A 13,720-nucleotide genomic window follows, 5' to 3' on the forward strand; every position below is an offset into this window, starting at 1 on the left:
TTCTTGATTTTTGATAGATGTGATTATAATAGTCACTGTAAAGTTCAAATCTATCTAAAAAGATGAGCCTTGGGAGTCATAGAAGTGCAGATCTTAGAGTCATGTGTGCCTTTTGAAATGAGCTTCATCCTGTTAAGATGGTGAAATTCAAACATTTTAGTTATAGAGTAAAATGGTCAGATTTTTATTTAAGTATATGAAAGGGTGCTGGAGAGATGGTTCAGAAATTCAGAGCACTGGCTGGTCTTTCAGGGGACCCTGACTCAGTTCCCAGAACCCACATAGCAGTTCACAGCTGTTTATACCTCCAGTCCTAGGCAACTCAGTGCCTCTCTGGCCTCTATGGTGCATACAGGCAGGCAAAGCACTCATACATAATACATAAATAATAAAATATAAAGTAAAAAGTAAATATCTGAAAGACTGTGATACAATACTTACAATACAATGTTTAACCAGCTTTGTAGGAAACAAGAACAGATTTTGGAGAAATGGGAGACTCCATAATTTGAGCTTGGCTTTGAAGACTGAATAGGACTACTTTTGTTTGTAAATTGTGTGGGAGTTGTTGGAGTAGTGGGGGAAGAGTTGCAGCCTACTGCATGGATGTACTGGGCTTCATCTTATACTTTACCTGACATTGTTTCTGTTTTGTTCACTGTTGCATGACCAACTTAGGTGATTCTTGAGCTTCTGAGAATTTCTTGTCTCTGCCTATTTCCCTAGAGGTATATACTGGGATTCTACACAGGTTACCACTATATCTAGTTTTTTTTTCATGGGTTCTGGGATCCAAACTCAGGTTGTCAGGTTTTCACAGCAGCACTTACCCACTGAGCCATCTCCCCAGCCCCTGGACTTTGAAAGATGAATCTGTGAGGAGGATGGGTATAGGAAGAATATGCTAGATAAAGCAAATAACAAGTAAAAGATCAGGGCTTATTTGGAAGCCTGAATAGATCTCTGTCTACAGCTATAGCGTGCTGGTGAAATGAGAAATCAGAAAACTGAAAACTGTGACGGGCTTGCAATGTCTGACAGAAGACTTGGACTCTGTTTATTAAAAGCAGCCATACTAAGCATGTGCTTTAGGAAGCTACTTGGACAACCCTAATTAAGGTGATACAATGTGACAAGTCAACTGATGTAGAAGAACCAGTTGAGTAGTAATGGACTAGTAAGAGTGAAGATGTTTTAAGAATTATTGTGAAAGTCCTTAGTGTTTTCTTCATAGATACCTTTTTAAAAACAAAGCCAGGGTTGTATTTTGTAGCCCTAAATGACCTGGAACTTATTATGTAGGTCAGGCTGCCAATGGGCTCACAGGGATTACCTCTGCTTCTGGAATGCAGGAACTAAAGACACTCATCATCGTCCCTATCTGGGTGTCAAATTTTTGTTGTTTTTCAAGACTGGGCATGTTGCTGAAGCTGGATCTGAATTTCTGGGCTCATATGATTGTCCTGCCTTGGCCTCCCGAGTAGGGGCGTTATAAGTATAGGGTGCTATGCAAGCTTACTTGATGTTTTCCAAGAATAAGAGGCGTATTTGTGGATGCCTTTGAAATGACAGCCATCTCATTTACTTCTCTAGATAGAATGCTTCCTCAGACTTTGATTACTATTACTAGAGACCATTTAGAAGTGTTTGTAAGTTAATGAGTGACCCTTAGAACAGCATTGCTTGGAATTGGAATCTTTTATCGTTGTTTGCTAACTCCTATTGTCTGGGTTCTAGTCTTGGTTGAGCCTGTGCTATAAAAAGCTTGAAACATCTAACTGGAAGTTTGGATTTTGTGTGTATTGGGGCAATTATTCAGTGCTTATTTAGATAGCAAACTCTAAAAAATAGTAGTGAAGGGGGCCTACTTTCCTGGTGTACTGATGTAGAAAAACTGGTTTGAGAACAAGTCCTGTTCCCCAGGTTCCAGTGTCTGATAGCAAAGGAAATTGGACAACACTGGTGCTTCTTTTAGCACCTAAGGTTCTTGGATCTCTCTTGGTGCTAACTGCCTTAGAAGATTTTCCTTGATACTCAGCAAAGAGAAAATAATGAGAATTCTCAGAAAGTAAGGGGACCTCCTGAAGAGGAAGAGGAAAAAGCGATCTAGTATTTGTCAAGCTTCAATATATTTACAAATACTACTTTACCAAGGATTATGACCGGTTGCTTAGAAATGTGTGACATTGCTTGACAGCTATAGAAATCCTACTCTTTCTGAACAAATAAAATACATTATGAATGTTTATTTTGGGTAATGGAGAATAAGAAATGAAGAAAGGAAAATAGAATATAATAGATTGTGTCTGGGCTGAAAATGGGAAAGTATAGAAGATTGTAAATAGCTAGGAAGTCCAGGGAGGAAGACATTACCACTTAGATTTATATGTTGTTTTATCAGAAAATGCACAATATGAATATAAATTTGCATAATGTAGGCAAATGAGATTAGGAGGTAGAAGAAGGGAGGACAAGAATTTGTAAATTATAATTATCTCATATTACTATTCCTTGGAGAAAAATTAAGACTCTGTTGTTCTGGGAGACATACATTGTTAGGTTTCTTAAAAAGGATGTCAGCTGGGACAAAAATTTAAGACCTTTGTAAGTGTAGTTTCTGGAAATAGAGGCCGTGCCTCAGTTCTAATAGCAGCAGTAAGGAAAGAACTGACCAAAGTCACTGTGCCACTCAGAGACAAGAATGCTAAGTAGGCCTTCTAATATTTTTTTTTAGACAAGTTGGTTGGTTGGTTGGGTTTTTTGTTTGTTTGTTTGTTTGTTTTGTTTTGTTTTCTTTTTAGCAAAATCAAAAGTACTGTTGGGAAGACAATGGCCTTTGAGCTTTAGGAATCCAATAAATTCATTCCTCAAGGCTCATGTCAGAGCTGTTTGTCACTGAGGAACAATGACAACCTGACTGTCTGGTCAGGGCTCAGACAACAGTCTGTAGGGATATTTTTTATTCATTTAAATTACGGTCTCTCGCTGAGGCTATTAATCCTGGACATTTAACAGATTGCTGTTGTGTCTCTTTTGTCCTGGAGATTTGTTGTCTTTTATTCAGCACATGTTTGAAGGATTTTTTTTTCTTTATAAAATAATTTAAACAAAATTTTAGTCCCCTTCCCTCTCCAAAGTACCCCTCTGAGAGTTAATCAAAGATGCATAGAGTTCAACAACTGGGAAGGCCATTAATAGTACAGCCAGTTTCTGTCCTGCTGGCTTACAGGCTGCTTCTGAATGTTAAAATTGATGGGGATTTCTCTGATGCTCCCTTAAAGTAGTTCTTGGTAGAGAGATAGTACTAGCATATCTGCACACTTTGTTCTTTATTTCCTTCCCATTAAAGGTTGTTGACTATATTATTCTAGAGCCCAGTGTTTAGCACACGTTACTATTGCTAATGTCAACCAACTATAGATCTGTTCATCTGGCATTGTCTTCAGTCCTGTTTGACTTATTTCACTGCTTTCTAACTCTTGCAGCTTGCTTTCTGCCTACCTTGTGTTAGCGGTGAAGTGAATAGCAGGCTCCTTGTCTTCTTAAAATACCTTATTTTAAGTGCATCTAATGTTTTCCTGGAGCTCTTGTCATTATCTTCCCCCCAAATCTCCCGTGCATGAAATTTGTTGTTCTGTCCCCATTCGTCTCCAAACCCCCTTCTTTCTAGGTAATAAAATCAGTTATTCTTCCCACCTTGAGTTTATTTGGAGCTGTGTCAAAATTATTTCCCCATCTTGTCACCCACTTTGGCTTTTATACATTCTGATCATTGCTACCTTAACATATTTTCAAGGTTTATTCTGGTTAAATAAACATTTGTGCTGCTCATCTGTTATGCTGTTTTTTTTTCCTAGAGGATTTTGCTGGTTTCTCCCTCAAACATCTCATTTGTGTGTTTCCCATGTTTTATATTTTCCTAATAGTTGAGGTTCCTGTCCTGTCATTTTTCTCTGTTGCTGGAGTTTTTTAACACTGAGTTCAGAGGCTTACCTGAATGATGTTGAGATGCTGTTCAGCTCCTGCTGACCCATCTTTAGCCAAGATGCTTAAAGACCTGAATAGAGAGTGTCATCCACTTGAGAGTTTGCCTATATCTGAGCTAGCTATTCCCATTCTGTCTTTGTCTGTTTTTAGTGATTGGGTCTCACTATGCAGCCCAGACTGGCCTCCTGAGTGCTGTGATCTTATTTTCCTTTGTATATAATATTTCCGTTTCCAAACATTTTAAAGCTATTACATGTGGCTGTATTTCAGCCCACCCTCACCATTTCTTTAGAGTGTGTGTGTGTGTGTGTGTGTGTGTGTGTGTGTGTGTTTCGCTTAAGTTATATATAGCACTTATATAACACAAAATTACTATTTTTACCTCCCTCCTTTAAATGTTATTTGATGAACATTGACTGGTATTTTGCCTGAATGCATGTCTGTATGAGGCTATTAGATCCACTGGGGTTGGAGTTAGACAGTTGTAAGTTGCCATGTTGGTACTAGGAATTGAACACTGATCCTCTGGAAGAGCAGCCAGTGTTCTTAACTACTGAGCCATCTCTTCAGATCCCACCCTCTTTTTTTTTTTTTTTTTTTTTTAAATAGAAAAAATAACTGCGGGCTGGAGAGATGGCTCAGCGGTTAAGAGCTCTGACTGCTCTTCCAGAGGCCCTGAGATCAATTCCCAGCAACCACATGATGGCTCACTACCATCTGTAATAGGATCCGATGCCCTCTTCTGGTGTGTCTGAAGACAGCGACAGTATACTCATACACATTAAATAAATTATATTAAAAAGAAAAAAGAAAAAATAACTGCATTTAGGTTTTAGATTCTAAAATAGCAAATAGAAGTTTGTGATGTATGTATTGTAAGAGTCAAACTTTTCCCACTCATCCTTGTCACTCGTCATCCTTATCTCTGACCAGGCTTATGTTCTCTCAGAAGAGCATTGTGTCTCCTCAGGATTGTCCACTACCCTGCCTGTCGTAGCTGGCTCTCACGGATAATAGTCCATGTTGCCAGAAAGGGATGGATCTGTGGACCTGTAGGAATGTGTCAGCTCCACAGATGATTTCTAGAAGAGCAGCTCCGTCCAGAGCCACGGGACAGAACCTGCCCTGTAACGCTGCTTTCTAGCTTTAGTTTCAGTCTTCTGAAGGCCTAGGGTCCTTTCTCTGTTCCTTTCATGGCACACTTTAAACTTTAAAATGTTTTCTAAACTCTTTTCATGATAATTGGTTACAATCATTGACAAATACACAATAATGAAATGCTATCATTACTTTAGTTGTACTTTAAAATTAATTGTACTTTAACTTGTCATAACCAAAATTGTAAATTTGAAAAATAACAATACTGAGTACTGTCTTATTTGTTTAATACTCAACTTCTTCATGTACATGTTAGGAGCTATGCAATAATTATATTTATGCAGCTTCTGATATTTTTGTGTATGTACATATGTTGATGTGTGTATGCGTGCATGCGTGTGTGTGTGTGTTTGTATATTATGTATCTGTGTGGATATGTATGTAGATAATCTGTTGAGGGGAAAATGGGTAGGTGCATGCTTTTGTGTATGTGTGTTGACTTATGATGATCTGAACTCCAGTCCTGATGACAAACTTTTCATTCAGTGAGCCATCTTTCCAAACCCCCATTCCTTATAAATTATAGCTACCTTTTTGCTATCTGTATAATCTTATGTCTTTCTCTTTATCCTTCCTTTTATATTCAGAGTTTCAAGTCAACAAAATACAATATCTTAGGAAAATAAGAGTGCATTTTTTTTTGGGATGGGGAACCCAAATACTTCTAATGGATCAGCTTCTAATAGCCTTGGTATTGATTGCTTTTAATGCTCAGCAGCCCATTGTACCTAACATAAAACCTTTAAAGGCTTTTGTTTCTAGTTGGTACAACTCTCAGTGGGCCACTTAAAAGCGAAAGTGTTTAACATTGGTTCCAGGGCTAGTTTGAAGATTATCTCATTGATTTGAAGATAATCCAAAGAGAGAATTCAGATGTCCCAAATCAGGCTTTCAGAAGTTCATTTATTTCTTGAATTGTTTAAGTAGCTTAATTAACTGCTCTGTCCAGCCAGTGCCCTTTGGCTTATTGTTTCTTTGATGTGTTGGAAACTTAAGCCGCGTGAAGTTCCTTTCCTTTTTTCTTGTAGGGAACAGTGAAATGCAGTGAAAAGACCCAAAGCTCTTCCGTCAACCACATTCTAGCCTGTGACCTTGGGTTTGCCCGTCTGACTCTTTAGTTTCCTTATGTAAAGTCAGACTAATAACACCTCGTGGGATAACTAGAGAGATTAAGTAGGACGACATTACCAACATCGAACTGAATTAGCAAGCACACAATAAATGGTGCTTAATAATCTATAATAAATTTTGTAATCAATTGACTGTTTAGAAGTGCATTTTCTAATATTTTTTTATCATGGTAAGTGTTCAGTTTTTCAAAGAAGGAACTGAGGGCTTTTCCTTATTTCTGAGTCTCTCCCTGCTTGTCTTTTTCAAGACACTAAGGAATGAGCCTGAGGTCTTACATATGCCAGGCAGGCAGGGGCTGTAACACTGAGTTTGTCTTTAGCTCCCAATCTCCATCTCTGTTAGTCAGTCTTTCTGCCAAGGGGATCAAATGAAGAAAAAGGTATTCCTGGGCCAGGTGTGGTGGTGCATGCCATTAGTCTCAGCACTCAGGATATAGAGGCAGATGGATCTCTGTGAGTTCAAGGCCACCTTGGCCTACACAGTGAGTTCCACGACAGCCAGGGCTACATAGAGGGACTCTTTCTCTCAAGAATTAAAAGAAAGAAGAATAAATTGTTATGTAGCCTTTCCAGATTGTAGGATTACTTTCAGATACTACAGAGCTCAAAGACCACACTGACTCAGGGCTAGCTTTTATGTACTGAGTTAGCTAAGTTAACCAATAGATAACTGCTTCCTTTGAGCTCCTCTCCTGGGTGTAGGCCTTTAGTTTGAGATGCTTAGTTTTGATGGCAGGTGAATAATTCTGCTTTAGTAACTGTCTTATATGTAGTCTCTCTGTTTTCTCCAGGGACAATGGTGACAGATCTAGGCACCGAGCTCCCCGAAATGCCCGAATGTCTGCACCATCACTTGGACGCTTTGTCCCAAGGTAAGAACTGCGTTGTAAGTAAGCGTTGAAGGATCCTTGATGAAAGCCTAGGGTTTCATGTTTGTGTGTTTGGTTTAATTTGGCTTTACAGCGCCAGAACTGGAACCCAGAGTCTTGGCACATACTAGAGAAGCACACTGCCACTGAGCTACACCACCCTCTGGCCTTTGGGTCATCCATGTAGAGAATTGTTTCCTAGTGAGCCTCTATATTCTGGTCCTGCCATCTAAACATTTAAGGGAAGATTATTAGCCACTGTGCATAGAGATAGAAAAGTGACACCAAGAGCATACTGTTCAAAGGAAAAGTCTGTGGCAGAGTCTCACTATGTGGTTCTAGTTAGCGTGGAACTCATTATGCAAACCGGGCTAGCCTGGAACCCATAGATCTGCCTGCTCTGCCTGTGGTTGCTGGGATTACAGGTGTGCATCTCTCCCAACTAGCTTTACTTTAGAAGAAGGCAATAAGGAGTTGCACATTTATGAAAGGACAAATCCTGTAGATTTTATGTTAGGCTATATTTCTTAGGCTATATTTCGCTATAATGTATCTTTTGGGGCCCAGTCTGGCCTAGGACTTGCAATCTTCCTTTATAGATTATAGTTGTAAACCATTATGCCCAGCCTTACTTAGCCAACAATTTTGAAACTCTGTAGTAGCTCCTTTGTTGTTTGGTAATCTTTAGTTGACTTTCACATGTGATTCCTTCTTACAGGCGTTTTTTGCTGCCTGAGTACTTGCCTTATGCTGGGATTTTTCATGAGCGTGGACAGCCTGGCTTGGCTACTCATTCTTCTGTTAACAGGGTCCTGGCAGGTAAGGAAGCTGAAAAGTCTTCCTCTTTTCTCTGTATTGATATAATAGTTTCATAGCATCAGCTAAAATCTGTCAGGTGTTAGACGCAGTTTCTTACTTCCAGGCAATAATCAGTACAGCTGAGAAACTGTCTCTCTTGCCTAGTTCTACTTCCTTCAGGCCTTTTTGTAAAACAAACAAATAAAAAACGGGGGGGGGGGCGTGCAAAGAAGGGAAAAAACTTTTTTCCCCAAGACAGGGTTTCTTTGTATAGCACCAGCTGTCCTGGAACTCACTCTGTAGACCAGGCTAATTTTGAACTCCTTAAGATCCACCTGCCTCTGCCTCCCAAGTGCTGGGATTAAAGGCACACATACTGCCTATCTGGGAAGGAGAATTTATTATTATTATTTATTTATTTTTATACTCCAGGTTTTATTCCCCTCCCGGTCCGCCTTCCGGATTGTTCCACACCCCATTCCCCTTCGTAATCCCCTGTCTCCACCCTACGGCGCTAAGACCTCTAAACTTCCTGGGGCCTCCAGTCTCTTGAGTGTTAGGTGCATCTTCTCTGACTGAACCCAGACCCAGCAGTCCTCTGCTGTATATGTGTTAGGGGCCTCATCTCAGTTAGTGTATGCTGCCTGGTTGGTGATCAAGTGTCTGAGAGATCTCGGGGCCCAGGTTAATTGAGACTTCTGGTCCTTGTACAGGGTCGCCCTCCTCCTCAGCTTCCTTCAGCTTTTCCCTAATTCAATCAGAGGGGTCAGCAGCTTCTGCTCATTGGTTGGATGCACATATCTGCATCTGACTCTTTCAGCTGCTTGTTGGGTCTTTTGGAGGGCAGTCATGATAGGTCCAGAAGAATTTTTAAAACCATTTGTTTCTTAATATAAGTAACTAAATCCTGGCTGTGCCTTAATTGGGTGATAAAGGTGTCTTATTCATGGTTCAGTTGGTGAGATACTCATGAGCTAGATCCTGTGATTTTAATTAAGAGCTTATTGCACAGCTCTCCACTCATTTGCTTCTGCCAGCCCAAGAAGATTCTAGGCACTGGAATAGTATGAGGAAGGAGGCAGCTCAGAGCTCCAAAGGGTAGAAAAGAGGCTGGGCAAGCACTGTTGCAGTGGTTTACGATGAGGGACCCCTTTAGTGATCCAAGTTTTAGGGCTGGGAGGCATGATAGGACAGATTGTATGCAGCTGCTTCTGGACAGTCTCCAGAAAAGGGAACACAGCAGAGGGCCATTTTTTGTGCTGAAGATTATTTCATTATTACATGCTTTGTCCCCTTCCCATCACTTTCACCACCAACTTATATAATGTCTGAAAAGACACAAAACAAGTTTATTAGACATCTTTACAGGGTCTTTATTAGAAAATTTTAAATGGCATTGTTTTGGAAAAACAGGGTGATGTAATGATTAAAGGTAGAAAGACAGCCAGTGTGAAGATGGCACTGGGAGGCTATGAGAATGAAGCACACTGTAGCTTTGGTTCAAAGATACACTTACCCCCTGTCTGTCGTCTGTCTGTCTGTCTCTCTCTCCCCTCACCCCTTTCCTTTTTTTTTTTCCTTCCCTTTACTTCCTGCCCTTTCCCTTCCTTTCCTTTTTAAAATGCAGCATAGTCTCCTTGTGTATTCCATGCCTGGAATTTGCTATGTAGATCAGGCTGGCCTCTGACTCCCAAGTGCTGAGATCAAAGGTAGAAAGGTATGCATCTCTAGACCCATGTATTTTGTTTTGTTTTGAGACATAAAGTCTCACTATATATAATTGACTTAGAACTTGCTGTACAGACCTGGCTTCCCTTGAACTCAAAGAAATCTGCCTGATTCTGCCTTCTGAAACTGAGAATAAAGGCCTGAGCCACCATGCCCAGCTTTGATTTAGGACATTACCATGCTGTGTAGCAGGTATCAGGCCATAGGATCTGGTCTTCCCCTTGACCTAACATAAAATCCCACAGTCCTCAGCAGTTCCTCTGGCAGACATTAGGACTTCATAGGTCCTGGCCTGCTAGGTATGCTGATTGTTCCAATCTCCAGACAACTAGTGGAAGATGACTCTGGCCCTGGTTGTTAAACAGTGGATTTGTGCCTGTCTGTGCATGTGGCTTGGCTGAAGGCTTGTGAAAGATAACTACTTGCTGCCAGGCAATGATACCAAAGAGTTCTCTGCCCTCCTCTTTGTTCCAGACATCTGTCTTTATCACTCCATATGGCATATCTTGCTTTTCTGCCAGCAAAATCTCTGTTTCCTTGGTATTAAGTTGTTTGTTTTTTTTTTTAAATAACAGCTGTATGGTCTTTTATTTTCTTTTCTCTTCTTTTTCCCTTTGCTCTAGTAATTCTGTACCTTTACTTTCCGTTCCCTCCTTTCTGACCAGTAGCCTGAACACTGCAGGCCTGTATGTCCCTACAGATGCATTCAACTGTAAGGGGGCATATTGTAACATTTTATAGGTTATGGATGGGCATGACAGCTAAAGGGAAAAAAATCAAGTGATTCTAAATGTCACCAAGAGTAGAAAATCTAGACTTCTAGAACCTTATGCTTAAGTTAGCAATTATTTCTTTTCATCATTAATACTCATTTTCTCAATATCAACATTAGCATGCCTGTTGGGACTTCCTATGAAGCTGTCATCATGCATAGATATTTGGATATCCCTCTATATTCTGTTAACAGCTATGCCATTTTTTCCTTTATCTTTCCTCTTTGAAAGTTTTGTTTCAGTCCTGCAGTAGTTCTGAGACAACTGTCCTGTAATGTACAGTGGAGGAAACACTGGTGTTCCTGGGCATGCCTCAGCTAGAGAGGATAGGAGCCAGGGACTGAGCCCAGGTAATGGACTGCAAGACTTCCCTCCCAACCATTTCCTAGTTTGCTGCCCCACAATTATTGACATAGAATTCCTATTCCAAGACCGTAATGTAGAAGTCAGAAAGGGCTCCTGGGAAGCTTTCACTGACCTTCAGGATGGTTTTTTTTTTTTTTTTTAAACATTTCTTTTTTTTTTTTTTCAGAGCTGGGGACCGAACCCAGGGCCTTGCGCTTGCTAGGCAAGCGCTCTGCCGCTGAGCTAAATCCCCAACCCCCCCCCCTTTTTTTTTAAATTGCCTTTTTTTTTTATTTGTTTTTGTTTTTTTGTTTTTGTTATTGTTTTAAATGCTCCTAGGTGTGACCAAAGCTTTATATCTGAGTGGTACTTGCTGAGGGAAATCTTACTATAATAGTAGTTTTTTCTCTGAGCCTTCTTGTTCTTTTGAATATAGATGTTTTGCTTTTTATTAAATTTGCTTGTGATCATGTAATTGAGGTGCTATAGTAATGACTTTCAGAGTGCAAGAGAAATTGGTCTTTTAACAGTAACCATTCTTAATTTTCCTGGAAAGGCACTTTTCTCTTATGTGATTGGAATAAGGTTGAGATGGTTCTACAACAGTTACACTTGGCAAATACTTGTCCTGCTGTTGTTATAGTCCAGTCAGTGTCCTGGGCCAGTCTCAAATAAAACAGACAGAATCCCTGCACTCCTGTGTCTTGGAGTCTTGGTGGTAAATCATATCTTAACGCTTAGTTCTGCGTTCCAAACATAAGTAGAAGCTCTTAATGGTGAGTGGTCTTTACAAAAGGGGTAGAATGGAAATTGGCAGTTACACAGGGACAAAGCAAGCACATGTCTGCAGTTTTAAGAGTTGTGACCAGCATTGTGGTAGCAAATGAGTCTCCAGTGGGCTCTCAGCATAGCTATTCTAAAACATCCATAAAAGTAGATTTGTGGAAAATTAAAATCCTTTAAAATCTGCTCTCTTCCACCAGAGACCAGAAGTGATCCTAGACAAACTAAGCCCTTGTACCCAAGTTCCAGTGGTTTGTTAATCTTCATCTCTTCTCTCTATTTTTTTGTTTTATTTTGTGTCTTCACAATTTTGTAGGTCTGTACTAGTCTCCACATACCTATCAACCCTGGTTAGCACAAATAAAGGAATATATACACACACACACACACACACACACACACACACACACACACACACACACTTAAATGCTCTGGCATCTCTTAACAAGTATATGGAGAGGGGCATGTAGCAGTCTAGAAAGCTTCCCTTGGCTTGTTGACATTTTAGCAGAGACTGAAATGAAGCTGAGCACTGCCTTGGGATGAGGTGTGGTCCTTGGTACTTTTCCATACACCGTTTCTGTAAATGGTTCTTCTACCCTGTGAAGTGGTGTTGGAATTAGTCTTTCTACCCAGCAGAGAAGTCAAGAAATTTGCCCATCATAGTACTATGAGAAGCAGATTTGGGAGATCAAAGCTGGTCTACTTAACTGTCTTCTGTCTTCTGAGCCATTTTACTTGAGTTCAACAATCTCTCAAAGGTTCTTAAGGTTATAATAGTTTTTGACATGTTTGAAGCCTCAGAGAAGTGAAATGAGAAGTTCTGGCACAGGATAGCTTCCTTTTAATTACTTGTAAAGAATAAAAATCTTCTGAGGACAGGGCCTGAGTAATGTAGGGTATGTTATCTGCCCTGCATAATCCTCTTGACTTTCATCCTAATGAGCATCTGTTCCTGGCAGATGTGAGCCTGATGTACTTAATTCACTATTTTGATTAAAATCAATGGGAAGTGTCAGGTTTTTCTTGTTGTTATCCACAGGTCATTAAAATCTAGTCAAATGTCCTAGATTAGAGATGGCTTGTGCCTAGTTATCTTTGTTTCTCCCTTGATAGTTTAGCCCAGTGGTTCTCAACCTGTAGGTTGTACCCTTTGGGAATGTGTGTGATCTACTCTTTTACAGGGATCACTAAGGTCATTGGAAAATACAGATACTTACATTCTGATTCATAACATTAGCAAAATTACAGTTGTGAAGTAGCAATGAAATAATTTTACAGGTTGAGTTCACCACAATAGGAGGAGCTATATTAAAGGGTAATACATTAGGAAGATTGAAGACCACTGCTTTAGTTGATTAGGGATGTATTGTTCATTTTCCATATACTTATAACTGTCTCCATTTTCTTTTTCCTTTTTAAAAAAAATCTCTTATTTAATTTTGATGTGGCTTAAGAACATACTCAATGATTTTAGATATTTAAAAATTTTCTAACTTGTCTTTTGGCTTAGCATATGAGTTAACACAGCAAATGTGTACTTGATCAAAATGTGTATTCTGTGTATGTAAGATGAAGTTGTGTAGATGTTTGGTTAATAGTGTTAATGTATTGTGTATCCTTGTTGGTTTTATGTCTTGTTCTATCATTGTCAAAATGATGTTGAAACAAACTATTGTTGCTGAATTGTGTATTTCTTCCTTTGGTGTTGTTACTTTTTTATTAGTGTTTTTGATATTGTCATTAAGATATCTCTATCTTTGATTTTTTTTAAATTTTTTTCCATCTTTATTAAATTGGGTATTTCTTATTTACATTTCAAATGTTATTCCCTTTCCCAGTTTCCAGGCCAACATCCCCCTAACCCCTCCCCCTCCCCTCTATCTTTGATTTTTAACTTAGTTGCTTTTATGTTTGTTTGTTTGTTTGGCATAGTTAAACTGTGTAGCTCGAGGTGGCCTGGAACTCACTCTCTAACCCAGGTTAGCCTCAAACCCACAGTGAGTCTCCCATGTATAAGCCACTATGAGTGGCTTTTATTTAGATTTCTCTTTAACCAAAAGAAGGCATATGGTTGTGTCTTAGTTTTCTAAAATATATTATTTGTGTATATGTACATGTGTGGATATGTAAATGTGTGGACATGCAC

The 13,720-nt window shown here is 39.5% G+C and overlaps 1 protein-coding gene across 23 annotated transcripts in view; it reads left to right on the plus strand.

Moving 5' to 3' along the window:
• Ambra1 (autophagy and beclin 1 regulator 1) overlaps positions 1 to 13,720 on the plus strand; it is a 189,292-nt gene that overhangs the window by 84,088 nt on the left and 91,484 nt on the right. For 20 of the 23 annotated variants that reach the window (NM_001134341.4, XM_087654113.1, XM_087654118.1 and 17 more), the window contains 2 exon segments: positions 7,067 to 7,147; positions 7,863 to 7,963. In NM_001134341.4, coding sequence (NP_001127813.3) covers positions 7,067 to 7,147; positions 7,863 to 7,963 — 182 coding nt within the window. 23 annotated transcript variants of the gene reach the window in all.

Source organism: Rattus norvegicus, chromosome 3 (genome assembly GCF_021556685.1).
Source record: "Rattus norvegicus strain SHRSP/BbbUtx chromosome 3, alternate assembly SHRSP_T2T, whole genome shotgun sequence".
Taxonomy (NCBI): domain Eukaryota; kingdom Metazoa; phylum Chordata; class Mammalia; order Rodentia; family Muridae; genus Rattus; species Rattus norvegicus.